General features: G+C 40.4%; 1 protein-coding gene across 6 annotated transcripts in view; it reads right to left on the reverse strand.

Annotated features, from left to right (window-relative positions):
• Nucleotides 1-18,705, reverse strand: part of TBC1D9B (TBC1 domain family member 9B) — a 50,375-nt gene that overhangs the window by 15,293 nt on the left and 16,377 nt on the right. For all 6 annotated transcript variants that reach the window (XM_039340856.1, XM_039340855.1, XM_039340852.1 and 3 more), the window contains 9 exons: nt 17,842-18,070; nt 17,255-17,513; nt 11,655-11,862; nt 11,233-11,445; nt 8,774-8,923; nt 3,826-3,976; nt 3,170-3,384; nt 2,300-2,417; nt 578-863 (listed from right to left, as the gene is read on the reverse strand). In XM_039340856.1, coding sequence (XP_039196790.1) covers nt 578-863; nt 2,300-2,417; nt 3,170-3,384; nt 3,826-3,976; nt 8,774-8,923; nt 11,233-11,445; nt 11,655-11,862; nt 17,255-17,513; nt 17,842-18,070 — 1,829 coding nt within the window. The remainder of the gene's footprint in view (nt 1-577; nt 864-2,299; nt 2,418-3,169; nt 3,385-3,825; nt 3,977-8,773; nt 8,924-11,232; nt 11,446-11,654; nt 11,863-17,254; nt 17,514-17,841; nt 18,071-18,705) is intronic.

Raw genomic sequence — 18,705 nt, forward strand, 5'->3', positions numbered from 1 at the left:
GTGTAATTAATGTACTGTATATATTGAAGCATTTTGGTCTCTGATAAATAAAGGAAAAATGCAATAATCATATATAAGCGTATATATCATAACTGTGACTCGAAGTTCCCCTGTAAACTATCTTTTTTCAGGACATATTTTTTGATGTGATGAAGCTGAAGCTATCTAACGCTGTATTTATCTGCTCTAGCCATAAAATATTGTTATCAGTTTTTCCTGACACAAGCAGAATTGTGCATGATTTGTGACACCTTGGTGGTGACTGCAGTGATGATGTAGCAAAGCCTGAAATTGGTCCAACTCCTCTTAGCCATTTTTGGCTGCTGCAGACATGGCACATTCCCCAGTTGGTATTTTTTTCTACTGGCTATTTTGGTTTGAGCAGTAGGAGATATTGGGCACAACACACTTATGTATTATATGGGTTTCTTATTTACATATATAATGATATTAAAATATCCGACTGGCAGGTACTTTGCACAATGCAGCAGTGTTGGCTGAAACAGGATAACTTTTTAAGATGGAAAGTCCCCCCACCCCACCCTCAGCTTAATTCTGAAATTAAAAACAAAGCTACCTGCCCAAGACAGTCATGGCTTCACCTTCGTCACAGCAATTTAACAGCTTGTCCATGTTGGCATCCAGGATGGCCAGGGATACCTGCAAGATGACCTTTATGCCTTCGTAGAAGAAACAGTCAACAATGACCACTGCGCTTTCAAAAGGCATGACACTAAGGAAAAGTGTGAGGAACCAAGATAGTGATATGCTGGAAATGACTCCTAAATCTTGCATCTTCTCAGACAGCTGAGGAAGGCAATCTCTTGTTAGTTCTTCAAAGATGCCTTGGTCTACTAGTGCACCTGAATAGGCAACAGAGACAGAAGTGTTATCTGTGGTATTGTGAGAGTAAGAGTGTGAAACAGGGTTCTATTACAAATGAAGAGTTGATTTCTCCAAACCACATTTCAAATAAAATCTGGGGTACTTTGTAATGAGCTCACATATGCAAAGTCAGTATTTGATTTGCAAACTGGCTTCACTGTATATTATTTACCCTCAAGGAAGCGATTAACATCAGTTGCAAAATCCTACTGCAAAGTTTGAGTTGCAGCAGTTTTTCCTCTAAGTGGAAATTACATTTTGAAATAGAAACACAAAGTGAAAAATATTAATCTGCATTTGAGAAGGATGCACCATTTCTGATTTCGAATATTTTTCAAGCTTCTTTATTGCCACATATTTGACAGCAAGATGAAACCTGAATTGGCAGATTCTGTACTGAATTTGTCTACAATAAAGTAACTTCTTTCTCATAAAATTATTAGGATTCTATATTTAGATTTCATTTCTAAACTATCATTATACTTCTTGCCACTGAATACTGATAATGTTACTTCTTATTTTATTGACATTCTCTGCAATTTCTTGCTAGATTCTTAAAATTGCCTGACCCCAAGTTATAATAATTTTAGCTCCTTAATTATTTTGAAAGGATGGTATCTTTTTCAGACAAGGAAAGAAACAATACTTTTCAACTCAGTGTTGACTAAAATCTTATCAGGAAGGCTTATATACTGCAAAAAATAAAATCTTATCAGGAAGGCTTATATACTGCAAAAAATAAAGCTCAAAAGAATGTTAAGAATGAGAACAGTTCATGTAGAGCTAAGAAAGGTGTGGAAATATATTGAAAGCTTGGGAATATCTGATTGGATTTCAAGAAGATATTTACCTATTATTTTAATTAAGAACAGTATTATTAAATGCGGTTGATATAAACCTACAGAAATTCAATACAATGCAATTTGAGAGAATCACAACAGAAACTCAATAAATAAATTGGCTAAGAAAATTTGAGGATTTCAACACTGGAACATTTTTCAGGAGTTTGAATAAGATATAATTATTCAGTTACATGGTTTTACCCAAACTTGAAAATGAGAAGACAGCTCACTTAATTAATTTGAACTGTGCAATTCTAACACTGTTTTAATTATACAACATCAGTGAAGCTTCAATCAATCAGAATAGAGCTGGAAGGGACCCTGAAGGTCTTCTAGTCCAACCCCCTATTCAGGCAGGAGACCTTATACCATTTCAGACAAGTGACTGTCCAGTCTCTTCTTAAAAACCTCCAGTGATGAAGTACACACAACTTCTGACGGCAAGCTAATATTTTGAACATTCATCTACTTGTCCTAAAGACAATTATCCAACCATTTTGCAACTCAAGATCTCTCACTCTGACTCTTCAAATTCTTTTGCCCCATAAATCTCAGCTTTCAAAGTGACTTACCAACCACTCTAGTGTTATAGTAATCTGGCAGCATCCTCTCACACAGGGCTACGAGGAGCCAGAAAGCTTCTTCTTCGTTACAATACAGAAGCAGTACTGATGTCACTATGTTCATGGCCTAACAAATATGAAGACAAACATGCACACAGGCGTTCGTATTGGGTAGGAAGCATATTTAAAAAGGCAAGTATTCATTAGCTTTCCAATTTGTCAGAGCCTCAGATATAAATTATAAACGAGGAGGATACTGTATAGCTCAGAAGCATATCCTTGGCTCTATGCAACTACTTTGAGAAAGTAGGTACCTCTGGAAACCTTTGTGTTAAAAGTTAAGCACAAATATTTTAATGTACTTTGCAGTTTATCAATGCCACACCTGTCAATCTGTTAATAATGTTTAGTCAAGACTATATAAACACCACTGTACCCAAATATTATCTAATATAATAATAAAACAATATAAAGAGAGAGGGAGGGAGGGAGGGAGGGGGGGAGGGAGGGAGGGAGAAAGTAAGTACTTGTTCCTGAAATGTCACTGGGGAAATGAAAGAGGAAGAGAGATATTCTCACATGCCCTTATATAAACTCACTAATCTTCTCTCCTCCTCCCTCCTCCTCTTCCTCCAGAACTCTTTCAGGGTAGAATCCCCTTTTCTCAAGAAGTGCATGAAGATGGAAGGAGTCTACAAAACAGAGGCTGGGGAATCACACAACCCACAGATTGCTCAACCATGCCCAAATAGTGCTCTCGGAAGGCAATATATTCCTTCTACGAAAGAAGGGAGAGACTGAGTTCCAAAACAAACTATGGCCAAGTGGTGAGAAAGAGTGCCATCAAACTACTAAGTAATCCAGAAACATCGCTCTTACCTGGCAGTATCCAATTGTAGGGTTCCGAAAAGCATATGCTGTTAGTACTCTTCTAAGTGCAGCAATTCCTAGTTCATTCTGAAAGGCAGGGTGCTCCGGCATTGAACGATGCAGGTCTCTTTCAATTTCCTCAGTGGCAAGGCTGTATTTCCCCATAGACTGTTTCACCAAATCACTGTAATACCCAGGGTGAGTGGCCATCTCATTCCAGGCCCCTGTATCGACACAGAAACATTATTTTTTCTTGCCTACTGCACTCAGAGATGTGATTCAGGCTGAGGCTTCTACAAATAAAAGGTTTCCTGCAGATTATCAAGCCTTTTGCAGCTGTCTTACACCGAGGACTAAATGCATGATGTTAATAAGAATGATATATTTAGAAAGGATATTTTAAAGAATAGTACTTATTTTGCATTCCATTTTAGCAAACCTAAAGAAAAATACTTTGGGAAAAAAAGCCTCACCATTGTCTGAAGCAACTGGCCTAGAACGAAGAAATTCTAGCTCTGGGAACAATAATTGCTGACTTTTCAGGCCACCTGCAGCTTGGGGAGCAATTTCATTTTAATGGCAGTAGTACTATATAATGGTTTAGCAGGGGAAAATATTTTCTCTTTAAGTCATAATCTATTGTGCACATTGAGCAAGAAAGTTACCTGAAAACAGGAGCCACAGTTCTCCACGAAGACTCTCTGGAATTCCTTTTTGCACCAGCTCACGGGTCTTGGCTGTCCGGTACATACACATGCCCCTCCCATATTCAAAAAAATGAATGTTCCAAGATTCTTCTTTCATTGTCTCCTTTGCCTGGAGAGGAAAAAAGCACAGAGGGGAGTGTTGGAGAGAGGTGTGATCATTTGGGTGTGATGATCATCATGAAATTCCGTGACTTACATATTTGCATCACAAATACATAATCACAACGATGTCAGAATTTTATCACAGTGCAAATACATAATGGTGGCATATGCACAATGGTGCCATCATTTGCAGGTGGTTATTCTGACATCTTTGTGATTTGCTGCAGCTACCACAAGCCACTGGAAACTTCAGTAGCTCCAAGTATTTTTCTTCTCCTCCTCCAGCGCAGCATTTTCACTCTATCAGTAATTTATAAACATTGATCTCTAATAGCAACTTACAAAGATACTGCAACAGAAATACATGAAATACGATATAAAAAAGTTTTCCTCTAAATTGATTAAAAAAGGAATTAGAGTGCAAAATACTAGCATGGTTCTTGAACTGTATTATGTAGATTGGCATACTGTAAAATGAATTTGATCTCAATCTGTGAGAATACAGATTAGCACTCTACTCCATCTCAGCGGTTAACTTTCTTAGATGTTTAAAATATGATTGCAAACATGTCTTAATGAACACATTACTAATAGCTAGTTTGGTTAAGGTGCTGGGTTATAAACTAGGAAAGTATGAGTTCTAATCTTCCCTTAGCTATATAGACTAGACTAGATTAGACTAGACTAGACTAGACTAGAGCTGGAAGGGACCTTGGAGGTCTTCCAGTCCAGCCCCCTGCTCAAGCAGGAGAACCTATACCATCTCAGACAAGTGACTGCCCAGCTCAGTGGTTCTCAAACTGTGGGTCGGGACCCCATTTGGGGTCGAACGACCATTTCACGGGGGTCACCAAACAATGCAGTCCGCCATTTTTTATCCTCTTTTCCTTAGCTGTGCTACTCCCTTTTATTCTATTGGCTTTTGAAAGCCAATAGAATAGACTCTCTTGAATAGAGTCTAATTCTATTGGCTTTCAAAAGCCAATAGGAATTGTCCAGGCTGTCTCTGCCCTGCTGAGCCCGCCAAAAGTCCCATTCTGCAAATGGTGTTGCACCAGTTGAGTAGTCCTCGACTTACGACCGATTGAGTAGTCCTCGACTTACAACCGGTTGGGGGGGGGGTCACGGCGTTAAAAAGGTTGAGAACCACTGGTCTAGCTTATTCTTAAAAACCTCCAGTGATGGAGCGCCCACGATTTCTGGAGGGAAGCTGTTCCACTGGTTAATTGTCTTCACTGTCAGGAAGTTTCTCCTTAATTTTAGGTTGCTTCTCTCTTTGATTAGTTTCTAACCATTGTTTCTTGTCCTGCCCTCTGGCACTTTGGAGAATAACATGACCCCCTCTTCTTGGTGGCAGCCCCTCAAATACTGGAATACTGCTATCATGTCTCTCCTGTTTCTTCTTTTCTTTAGACTAGCCAAACCCAAGTCCTGCAGCCGTTCTTCATATGTTTCAGTCTCCAAGTCAGCGGAGTGACCTTGGGCAGTCACTCTCTCTCAGCCCAACTCACTTCAGAGGGTTAGGAAAAATATGAGAAAAGAGCACTATGAATGCCACCTTTAGCTGTAACAAAAAGAGCAGCTTATAAGTCTAATAAATTATTACATACAATGTAGCACAATTAACTGAATTTAATCCATCTGGGCTCTTTTGTAATGCAAGACAATTTTTAATCTTAGATTAGAAATAAAAATTGTTTTCAAAAGAAAACAATCACCAAGAACTAACTGTTCACTGTAGCTTTGCACTATTTGATGGGCTGATTTTAAACAAAAATTCCATGAACAGTTAATGTTAATAGATTTAATCTTGTTCAAACTTAGGGTTCAAATATATAGCCTTGTTTCTTCTTACTGATATCTTCATTATTTATTTATCTGTCAAATTTGTATGGCCACCATCTCACACAAAATGCACACAATACAACCCCCTATTAAAACTTTCTGCAAAACCAATTAAAATAGTAAACATAGAAAAAACAAAAGCAGAAGCAGAAGAATATCACCGTCGTGCAAGCTCCCTAACACCAAGGAATCCATAGGCCTATTGAAAAAAAAAACACTTGTTTAATGGGCTTTCCAAAAGACCATAAACCACATCTCACAAGGAATGATGTTCCAGAGAGTAGGTGTAATGGCAGAAAATGCTTATCTTCTAGGTCCCACTGCATGTGATTCTTTCACAGATAGAACCCAAAGCAGGCCTCTCCTGCCAGACCTAATGTGACGGCAGATCACAAAGGGGAATTCCTCAAATAATATGGCTCCGTAATATGTAGGGCTTTAAAAGTCAAAACTGGCAACATGAATTGGATCTGAAAGCAACCTGGCAATCAATGTAGAGATATAATTGTGACCTCTTTAGGGCACACATAACTGCCTGTGCCGCATTTTACACTGGTTGAAGCTTCCAGATAATCTTAGGGCAGCTCCACGTGGAATGCATTAGAACAATCCCTATGACTATGACGTGAGTAACTGTGAGCAGAGACGCATGATCCAGGAATGAGTATAAATGGTGCAGAACCCAAAGTTGTGCAAAGGTCCTCCTAGAAATGACTATCTGCTCCTTGACCCCCAGTTTGCGTCGGGTATATCTGGGGCAGTGCCATCCAATCTAGTATCAAAGATGGTAAAGTCTCAAATCCGGAAGGCCCTAAAACCCCAAACCATTCGATCTGTTGTTCAGATCTCATAGACTTCAAGCACTGGGATAGGACATTCACAGCATTGCCTAATTCACCAGGGGTGGAAAGATATAATTGAATATCATCAGCATACTGATGATATATCAGTCCCTGGTGATGGATGATCTCCCATAGCAGTTTCATGTAGATGTTTCGACAGGAGCAGAGAGAGCATCAAACCTTGTGGTATTGTATATAGTACAGGCTCTCAGACTCTCTCACTCTGGATCAGTACTGAGAGCGTTGGCCCCTGAGGAAGGAAGAAAATTAGCACAATACTATGCCACCCATTCCCAATCCCCAGAGCTAATTCAGCAGGATACCATGCCTGATGGTACTGAAAGCCACTGAGAGGTCAAGTATAATCAAGATGGGTGCACTATCCTTATCCCACACCACCACAGATCATCCAAAAGAGCAGTCAATGCCATCTCTGTCATATATTTATTTATTTATTAAAATTTATAGACCGCCCCACTCCCGCAGAACTCCGGGCGGCTAACAATAAAAACACAATATAACTTAACAAGACAAACAATACAGTAACATTCATCCAGGGGTCAGATTTTATAAACCCCAGGCCTGCCGGAAAAGCCAGGTCTTAAGCAGCTTGCGGAAAACCAACAGGGTGGGAGCGGTCCAATCTCCGGGGGGAGCTGGTTCCAAGACGTGGGCGCCATCACAGTGCCAAATGGCACTGCTTGGCCGACGGGACCTGAAGGAGGCCCAGCCTGTGGGATCTAACCAGACGAAGGGAACTATGAGGTAGTAGGCGGTCTCGCAAATAGCCTGGCCCTGAGCCATATAGAGCTTTAAAGGTAATAACCAACACCTTGGACCCGGAGACCAATAGGCAACCAGTGCAGCTCGCGGAGGATAGGTGTAACGCGGGTGTACCGAGGAACACCCGCTATCACTTGCGCGGCTGCATTCTGGACCAACTATAGTCTCCGAATACTTTTCAAGGGTAGCCCCATGTATATAGATCTGAAGCCTAACTGAAAAGGGTTCAGACAATCCACTTCATCTACAGTCCACTGAAGCTGCTGTACGATCACCTTCTCCACAATCTTACCTCAAAAAGGGAGGTTAGACACTGGACAAAAATTGGTTCTTGAGAAAGGGGCAAGCAACACCTCCCTTAAAAAAGGAACCACCCCCTCTCCCAATTAATCACCACCAGTGCCATGGGGGACTCAATAACCTCTTCCTCACATGATCCACCAACACTGGCCTCTCCCACCAACCACTCCCACTAACTTGAACAAGGGTTATACCTATTCCCTACATCCCAATTCACTTCCTAGCTCTCACCCAAGGGAGGGCAATTCGTCCAGCCATGTAGAATCACCATCAAACAATGTCACAAAACTGCAACTAGGCAACATGACAAACCCCTATTGGACAACTTCAGTGCTGGCATCAAAAACAAACTTACTGCCAGGGCCCACACCAGACTAACCCATAGCTGGATTGCTCTCCATAGAGGATAGATTGGCGATAAGCACCTTCCAGCAACTTCATTCCGAATAGCTCCAGCAAGCTCCTTTTAGAAATGCCAGCCAGTGGGAGCCAGGGAAACATGCCATTCCACCTTCTCAAAGCCAACAACCCAAAGAGGAAGACATTTTCAAGACACATATAATTTTTTAGAAAAATAAGTAGACGTTTCATTAACTCATTTATGTTCTTCACATTTAGATGAATATATTTGAAATATTTTCCCATTTAAAAACATACCACTTAATACCGTAAGAATTTAATCTTATGAGTTATTATAATTAAGAAGGTTTTAATCATCGTAAAAGTATAGTATAAATGCTGTATTTTCTGAATTGATAAGCCGAGGTGGCGCAGCAGTTAGAGTGCAGTACTGCGGGCCACTTTAACTGACTGTGTTCAGCAGGTCAGCGGTTCAAATCTCACCGGCTCAAGGTTGACTCAGCCTTCCATCCTTCCGGGGTAGGTAAAATGAGGACCCAGATTGTTGGGGGCAATGTAAATATATATATATATACATTGCTTACTGGTGTACACCGCTTAGAGAGTGCTTGCACTTAAAGCGGTATATAAGTCTCATAAATAAATAAATAAAAATAAATAAATCAGTAATATACCCATTTTATTCCAGAGGATTCCTCCGAATTGGTCCCAAACAATTTCAACAGTCCTTGAGATGCTGTGGGTACCTCATCTGTGCAAAAGTTCCCCAGCTGATTGTTGAGAGGAGAAGCAGGACTGTCTGCAGGACTAGTAGGAGACATTTCCTAAAAAGTAATGTATAACTCAGAACATGCAGAAATACAAGCAAGTTCAACAGCAATTTGAAGGCTATTTGGACTTCTAGCACAATCAATAATGTTCTAGGAAGACATCCATTATGCTACATTATTGATGGCCCTGCCATTAATGTCTTTGCCCTCATTTAAATCATCTAAGATATTCATAGATTATTGAATAGAATCATCACGTATATTACAGAGCAACAATTCTTTATTCATGATATATGTATCCATTAGGAAGCTATGGTTAGCCCTGGCATTCCTACAAAATATAGTAACATAAAGCTCACATTTTGAATGTGTTTGTGATTATATGTATACTTTACAAACGCAAGGTTTAAATCAATAGCTAATAACAAGTGGGGAAAAATAACTGACAGGCTTATTAATTCCCTGTCACTGTCATTCTAACGTGGAATCATAATGAATTATCAATCCAGTCTTTCACATGGGAAATAATTATTTAAGAAACTGCTATTAGTAGAAAATTAATCTAAAATTTCAGCTAGCTTTTGCACTGCTAGCAAAAGTCTGCTGCTGTAGGAGATGACCAGGCTGACCCCGAGGGAGGGAGTCAAACGCATCATCAGTCATGAGTCCCTTCATGCCCACAAGAGATCTAAGTCCAGCCCCCCTTGAATTCCTTTCTATTCTTACTCACGCTAATTTCCCTTGACTGTTAGTAGTTCAGATTCTTGTAAAGAACTTAAGCTTACAATAAAGCTTTATGCACATTTGAACTGCCTGGATCTCCTGACTTCCCTGGTGCTGACAGATGCTTTGCTTTCTTTCATAATCAATATACAGCAACACTTCTATTGGAGAAAAACAAAACATGTTGGATAGTAAGGGCATTTCACTAAATATGGCTGTCTCTCCTCCTCAAGGCTCGTCACAGCTAACTACTAGTTATCTGCACATGTAAGTATATGCATGGGTAATACTTCTGGTAAAGCAAAGTGGTCATTCCTTTGAATGCTCTGTACAACCCACTGAACAGGCCCAAGGCACTTAGTGTGTTGTGTGGTTCTGGACAAATAAAATTGAGCTGAGAGTAGCAACCACCAACTTAGGTAGCAGGATGTATAGGTAACATTTTCCTCCCCTAGGCAGATCATCCTATATGAAGCTTTATTATGTGCAAACAAACTAATGCATTCATCCAAGCAATCCAATATTGTTAAGATATTTAAATTTAGTAGCTGGAGCAGTGGGGTTGTGCAGTGAGTCAGAACACACAGTCGTGGTTGATGCTGGCTCCTGCATGAGGCAATCCATGCTGTAATTGGTTGCTGGGGTGTAGAGGGGAAGGGGAGTTTTCCTTCCCCCCCACTTTTTTCTTCAGTGTGCTCTGTGATTTATCTCATAATGCTCCTGTTTGACTGTCTAGTTTGCTGTATATATTGATGTCAAATATATTTATTTGTATAAAACGACAAGTTTGTGTCAGCGTCTCTGATCTCATTTGGACACCAGCTGCGCAATTCCCTGACAAATATTATTTATTCTGTCAGGTATCACTGAAGGGCCTCAAGTTGACAGATCCCACCTGCACCCTCACTCTTTTAATGAGACATACTAGCACTAGAGTCCCTCTGTTCTGGTTTACGTGGCTACCCAGGCAGATAAATAAGTACCCTACCCATACTTTCATAGATATTTTTTGTATTCATTATTCAAAGTTTATTTATTACGGATTATTGGCTTTTCAATGTTAAAAAGATAATTTCAGATGGGTACCACTGAAGCTCACTAATGATCAAAAACTTGGCTGCAGAAGAAGGATGAACAGAAGGACCGAAGCAAGCTGGGAAAAATGAAATGGTAAATGAATGAAAAAGTTTTGCCAGGCCTTTCGGGGAGCCACTTGACGCAGCAGAAGAAATCCAGACACAAAGGTGTCCTTGACTTCTTATCATGACAAACAGATCTAAACAGGATTAGAAATCCTTTCTCTAAATAGCCAACCGGTGCCTGATCCTCTGTTCACAAATTCACAGATAAAATTAAGGCAATTCTAAATACAACCGCAAGGGAACAATGAAATGGAATGTCAGTCAGAATGGAATGACTCCATATGCTCTTATCTCGAGCTACGTCCCTCCCCCAGCTACTTTAGTTGAAGAACTTTATTAGAGATCTCAGTGGTTTTCCTTCTTGCTCTGGGAACGGAGGCAGTCAGTGCTATCTAATCAGTTTGAAAGCCCTGTCAAATAATAGAAGTTAACAGTCAACTGCCAGAATTACATAAATATTTAGAGGATCCGTTTCAAGGCTCATTGCTGGCACTGTACCTCAGAGGCATGGTCACCAATGCTCTTCTTTTGCTCTATGTCACTGCAGCTTGTTAGCTTTGAAGGAGTCCTCTGCAGGAAGTCAGAAATTCTCTGAACTAGGAAGTTTCGGTCCTTCAGGTTGGCAAAGAGGAAGGTCATTTTGCTTCGAGTGCTGATGGAAAGTGGGCTAGGCAAAATACTGGAGCTGTCCGCTTTCTCAACAATTGTAACCTACGGCATAGGTAGAGGGATAAATGGAGTATTTAAAGATACGCATCTTGTTTCCATCACCCCAGAGAATTACTTATTTAACCAATGGAGTAATATATACTGAGGCTCAAAACCAAAATCCTACTATCTTCAAGGAAATCCTTTAAACTTAACCCAATAACTAACTGCTGGCCTCTCAAGATAATCCATTATCAAAAACAACTTCTTACCTCCCTAAGTGGTATTATGAGATGACACGCCTCTTCTGCCTTGCTAGCGAAACAGATATAGTTATTGGAAACAAACATCTGGCCGAGAATGTGGATTTTATTGAATGGGGTCCACAAAGTACAGTCTGTGTGCCCATCGAGCCGTTCATCCTTTGGCAATCGAAAAGTAGCACGGTACCATTCATTTTTGGCTCTGGCATCCAGATCCCTGAAGAAAATGAAATATATATGCACACATGCCGATTGGGTAATTACTGAGAAATCCATTACAGCAGTCTTTCATTAACATGTCCTTCAGATGTGTTGGACTTTACTTTCAATCATGCACAATCCTTTTTCAATATAGTTTTGAATAAGAATTTCCACTAAACATAAGATATTGTCATATTGGACCACTGATAGCCAAAAATCCCTAACACAGATCCAGATAGTCCTCAGTTTACAACTGGTTGTTTAATGACCACTTGGACTCACAATGGCCTCAGAATAGGTGTTTTTTGGCCACTACAAAATGTCGCGCCAGACTCCCCCAATCCCAGGACATTTTGGATGCTTGGCAACCTGTTTGCATTTGTGACTGGATGTCCAATGCCCTGCAACCATATGATTGCCATTTGCAATCTTCTCTCTCTGCCCCACGGCTGGGAGCCTTCTCCAGGTGTTCTAGTTAACGACCCATGTGGTTGCTTAATGAACGCAACTGGAAGAGCCAGAATTGCAATCATTGAGAGAAATGGTCATATGGCATCTCACTTAATGTCCACTTTGCTCAGTGACTAAGATTTCAGGCATTATTGTGATTGTAAGTGTAGGACTATTTGTATATACTTTTCAGTATAACTATAGAACTATAATAAAAAATATCCTTTGAAGCACTGCTGTGATTCCAAAGAAAGAATAATAGCACTGTGAAGATAATATGCCAATGGAAAGAGCTGGCAAATATTACAGGACATTTGGTCAGAGAAAGAAAAAGGACACTGCTTAGGGTAATATAAATATACAGATGTGATAGAAAAGTATAGTTCAGAAATCTGGTTCAAATAAGTAGAGTACAGGTGGGCCTTATAACAGAAATCACTGCATTCTGGGAGAGTATTCATCTGGAAGGACAACCATTTTTATTTTCGATAGAATTTGTCTTTATAAATTCAAGAGCAGATAGCCTATTCCAGTGATGGCGAACCTTTTAGAGACCGAGTGCCCAAAAACTGGCCCCGCCCCTGCTCTGCTCCCACCCCACCTGCCCACAGGGCCACTCACCGCCTCCAGGGCACGCTGCAGATCGCCCAGCAGCGCCATGGCAGCCACGCCCTCTGCCCATGCCCCGCAGCATCAACTGTGCGTGATGGGGCATGAGGGCAGAGTCTTGTCTACACTGCCTGGCTGCTATGTCCTTGGCTGCACTGCTCCGTGTGGGCCACGCTCGGGGGTGATTCTTCTCCATGAGGGCTACTGGTGAGGAGGGGGTCACGGGGGGGAGGCAAGGCTGGAGCAATGGCACGCGTGCCCACAAAGAGGGCTCCGAGTGCCACCTCTGGCACCTGTGCCATAGGTTCGCCACCACTGGCCTATTCTGTCAATTTTTTCCTTTCAGATTGAATTGTCTTTCTTTGGGGTAAATGTATTAGCTGTAGCATGACTAGACATAGCAACTTTTTCGAGGACGGAACGCAGAGAAAAGTAGTTCTGCAAGTTGGCAGCAAGAAGCTGTAATACAGCCTAAATACATGAAAGATTTATCTTTCTCTGGCCATAGAAAATCTCATTTTTTTAACCATTCGAGAGAAAAACAAAGAAAAAAATTATCCATAAAACCTGTAATTGTTTTGGCATGTGCATGAGAGTCAGTTTCTTAAAACTTGTAATGTCCTAGCTTTCCCCTCAGGCATCAGTGCCAAATTATTAATGGAGCCTGAAATGTGCGTTTTGGTATTCTGACCTATTTCTGTGTTGCCTTGATTACTCCATTATGGTTATTCTATTGTCTTTGTTTAATTTAGATTAGCCTTATATTAGTTTGTTGCATTATCCGTTTGCTGACCAGTTACTTGTTTAAGATGGACAGCTACGGTGGGGCAAAAAAGTATTTAGTCAGCCACCAATTGTGCAAGTTCTCCCACTTAAAAAGATGAGAGAGGCCTGTAATTGTCATCATAGGTAGACCTCAACTATGAGAGACAAAATGAGAAAACAAATCCAGACAATCACATTGTCTGATTTGGAAAAAAATTATTTGCAAATTATGGTGGAAAATAAGTATGTGGTCACCTACAAACAAGCAAGATTTCTCACAGACCTGTAACTTCTTTAAGAGGCTCCTTTGTCCTCCACTCATTACCTGTATTAATGGCACCTGTTTGAACTTGTTATCAGTATAAAAGACACCTGTCCACAACCTCAAACAGTCATACTCCAAACTCCACTATGGTGAAGACCAAAGAGCTGTTGAAGAACACCAGAAACAAAATTGTAGACCTGCACCAGGCTGGGAAGACTGAATCTGCAATAGGCAAGAAGCTTGGTGTGAAGAAATCAATTGTGGGAGCAATAATTAGAAAATGGAAGACATACAAGACCACTGATAATGTCTCTCGGTCTGGGGCTCCACGCCAGATCTCACCCCATGGGGTCAACATGATCACAAGAACGGTGAGCAAAAATCCCAGAACCACACGGGGGGACCTAGTGAATGACCTGCAGAGAGCTGGGACCAACGTAAAAAAGGCAACCATCAGTAACACACTACGCCGCCAGGGACTCAGATTCTGCAGTGCCAGACGTGTCCCCCTGCTTAAGCCAGTATATCTCCGGGCCCGTCTGAAGTTTGCTAGAGAGCATTTGAATGATCCAGAAGAGGATTGGGAGAATGTCATATGGTCAGATGAAACCAAAGTAGAACTGTTTGGTAGAAACACAACTCACCGTGTTTGGAGGAGAGAGAATGCTGAGTTGCATCCAAAGAACACCATACCTACTGTGAAGCATGGGGATGGCAACATCATGCTTTGGGGCTGTTTCTCTGTCAAGAGACCAGGACGACTGATCCGTGTACAGGAAAGAATGAATGGGGTCATTTATCATGAGATTTTGAGTGCAAACCTCCTTCCATCAGCAAGGGCATTGAAGATGAAATGTGGCTGGGTCTTTCAGCATGACAATGATCCCAAACACACTGCCTGGGCAACGAAGGAGTGGCTTCGTAAGAAGCATTTCAAGGTCCTGGAGTGGCCCAGCCAGTCTCCAGATCTCAACTGCATAGAAAACCTTTGGAGGGAGTTGAAAGTCCGTGTTGCCCAGCGACAGCCCCAAAATATCACTGCTCTAGAGGAGATCTGCATGGAGGAATGGGCCAACATACCAGCAATAGTGTGTGCCAACCTTGTGAAAACTTACAGAAAACATTTGACCTCTGTCATTGCCAACAAAGGATATATAACAAAGTATTGAGATGAACTTTTGATATTGACCAAATACTTATTTTCCACCATAATTTGCAAATAATTTTTTTCCAAATCAGACAATGTGATTGTCTGGATTTGTTTTCTCATTTTGTCTCTCATAGTTGAGGTCTCCCTATGATGACAATTACAGGCCTCTCTCATCTTTTTAAGTGGGAGAACTTGCACAATTGGTGGCTGACTAAATACTTTTTTTGCCCCACTGTATGTATATTATCTAAATAAAGAGAACTAGGAAAAAAAACGTGGCTTAATTATGGAGGTTCCATATGGGGATTTCCACCCATGACTCCATAATTAGAAATATAACAAAATTTAGTTAGAACAACAGAAAGAGCAATCCTATGTTTTGGAAATCAATTCCATATCCACAACAAAATCCAGTTTAAAGATTGTTGGATTACATAAACAATAAATTTGGGGGGTATAATTAGGCTGCATGGGAAGAAGAAAAACGCAAATTCAAATATCACCTGCAAGTTTCTTATCTCCATTCTTTCTGACAGCTCTAGGAAAAGTACAAGGACAGAAATCAAGCATGCGTTTATGAAAGACATTGGGAAGAAAACGCAGAAAGCTCATAGCTTAGCTTGTAGCTGAGATTTCAGCCAGATTCATGTTCCTGCAATTCAGATCAAGAATGGCCCTAAAATAATTGGGCAGATCAGAAAGAATCCCCTTGGATTATTATCTGGTTGCACATTTTCTTTTTTTTCCATTTGTAAACATGAAAATTGAAACAAAAATGCATTATTTTTGCAAGTCATACTAAAAAGGACAAAACAGATAATATCCCATAGAACAGTGGTTCTCAACCTTTTTAATGCCGCGACCCCCCCGCCGGTCATAAGTCGAGGACTACTCAACCAGTCGTAAGTCAAGGACTACTCAACTGGTGCAGCACCGTTTGCAGAATGGGACTTTTGGCGGGCTCAGCAGGGCAGAGACAGCCTGGACAATTCCTATTGGCTTTTGAAAGCCAAATAGAATTAGACTCTATTCAAGAGAGTCTATTCTATTGGCTTTCAAAAGCCAATAGAATAAAAGGGAGTAGCACAGCTAAGGAAAAGGGGAAAAAAATGGCGGACTGCATTGTTTGGCGACCCCAGTGAAATGGTCGTTCGACCCCAAATGGGGTCCCAACTCACAGGTTGAGAACCACTGCCATAGAAAAACAGGCAGAAAACAAATGAGAAACAGATATTCAAGTACTATATAATGCCTAGCTTTCCAGTCTTATCAACTTAGCATCAACTACCGCAGCAGAAATCAGTTCTGGGTATGTTTTCTTCCTTAATAAATGTGCCTACACTTTTTATTTCTGTATGAATATATGCATCTGTGTACATACACACTCTAACTCAAAAGTACACTCAAGAAAGGGAATGCCAGGAAAAAAATTAACATTCTCACACTATAGAAAAAGGCATGTTATTTAGTCAGGGGCTGCCACAAAGAAGAGGGAGTCAAGCTATTCTCCAAAGCACCTGAAGGCAAGACAAGAAGCAACGGATGGAAACTAATAAAGGAGAGAAGCAACCTAGAACTAAGGAGAAACTTCCTGACAGTTAGAACAATTAACCAGTGGAACAACCTGCCTCCAGAAGCGGTGAATGCTCCAACACTGGAAGTTTTTAAGAAGAGACTGGATAGCCATTTGTCCAAAATTTGTCTACCTATCGAGTCCTTACCCTGGACCTGGGATAGGCAGATGTGGATGTTTGATGGTATTACAGATATCGTCGCAGGATGGAAGCAGTTCCTAGTAAGGCCGCCTTTTGCAATTGACTAATAGCAAATTTATCAATGCCAATGGTGTTCAAGTGGTGCTCCAGTTGTTTTGGGATTGCACCCAAGGCGCTTATTATTATTATTATTATTATTATTATTATTATTATTATTATTAGTCATAAAAAGAGTTACAATTCACCAGGTTGGTGAAAGGCATTCTCTCTGTACAGCGGAAATACTAGTTTCTTTCTTTCGGGAAAACATAGTTTGTTTTTGTTCTTAATTATGGAAACATTTGAGGCTGTTTCCATTTGGACTGAAGCCAATCACAGAGTGGCCCACACCTTGTCTGGAGGTGTCCTAAAATCTTGGAAGACCAAAGAAACACAGGTACTTATGCATGCTTACCTTTTGAGTGCTGAGATATTCTTGAGTGGCTTGCTGGGTTTGGGAAGCAGCATGTCCTCCGTGAAACTTTTATTATCAAATAACTGACGCATGGCAATGTTAGCCAACTGTTCCATTAATTTGAAGGTCTCACTGATGTTGAGAAACATGGAAAAGTAGAGTTCGCTGTCTTTGGTGCTCACTTTGATGCACTCAGGAAATAGAAGAGTAGCATTCTTCTCTAGCTGGGTTACATCTAGCCATTGGACTATCAGAGTCACTACGGAAACGAGTAAAACCAATTCATCCATTACTGAGGAATATTCTAAAATAATTTATAGATGTTTTAGCAATATTGGTGTGAAACAGCGCACTGCTCGTTGCTGAACTCTAACAAAGCAATAAGATTAAAAGATGCGTATTTCAAATCCACTCCACTCTATGGGAGAGGTATGGGAATTGTGCAATTTCCTGCTAGAGCCGTGTGAGTGTTAATTGCAGTTCCCTATTTAACCCTAATCAAAAAGCAGGTTGAAAGAGGCAATGCTATCAGATTTAATAAGTGTTTGAAGTATTAAACAATAAGAGTCACCTCATTGACAGGTTACCTTCTTTGCCCAAAAGGAAGGAATAGAAACAAAGGTGATTAACGGTGAGATACAGCCAGCCCTGTCTTGGGACGCGCCCTTTCCAATAACTGCAAGAGTAATAATTGACAAGTTTCTCTACTTCGGGCATTCCAAACTGCTTGCGCATCTTCAGTTCTGCTTCCTTAAATTTGCCAGGATCTTCTTCTCCTTGTGGCTGCTGATTCTTATTCTCTTCAGCAATAATACCCTGAAGGAAAAAGTGACAAATAAAAATTAGTGCTTTTTCATTTGTTGCATTGGTTAACCATTAAATACAAATATTCCTCTGGAAATTGCACTTCTTTGTGTGCATGCACAATTTCCTAATGTTCAAAACTCCACATTCAATGCTCCAAAAACTGTGTTAGCATATCGATGATTATTACTAAGATTATTGTAGTTTTGGACTATTTACCCACCTGCCTGAATCATATATGAATTTCTATTATATGTTCCCATAGATTTTACAGAAACATCTGAAATGCTTCCCTATCTATAAAGAAAGCAGTACAGGAAGTACGGGAGCATAAAAGAAGAAAAGATAATCTTTACTGTCACTTTTCTCTGCGAACACACTGGCACATGTTAAAAAAAATGTAATTCTGATGCCTGCTCTCAAAAGAATATACATATATCCATACACATACATGCACACACATATACATATATATATTAATCACAGTTCATTTTGAATATATAGCAGAAAAAAAGAAGTGAAAATGAGTAAGAATACATGCAGAAGAAAGAATCAACAAAACTCTCAAAAGGGTTTTTCCCTCCTACTGGAACTTTGGTCAACATACCCTATAGCAGTTTAATTACACAGTGAAATATTAAAGCAGT

This window comes from Crotalus tigris, unplaced genomic scaffold (genome assembly GCF_016545835.1).
Source record: "Crotalus tigris isolate CLP2741 ecotype Arizona unplaced genomic scaffold, ASM1654583v1 scf7180000017754.2947050, whole genome shotgun sequence".
In the NCBI taxonomy this organism is placed as follows: domain Eukaryota; kingdom Metazoa; phylum Chordata; class Lepidosauria; order Squamata; family Viperidae; genus Crotalus; species Crotalus tigris.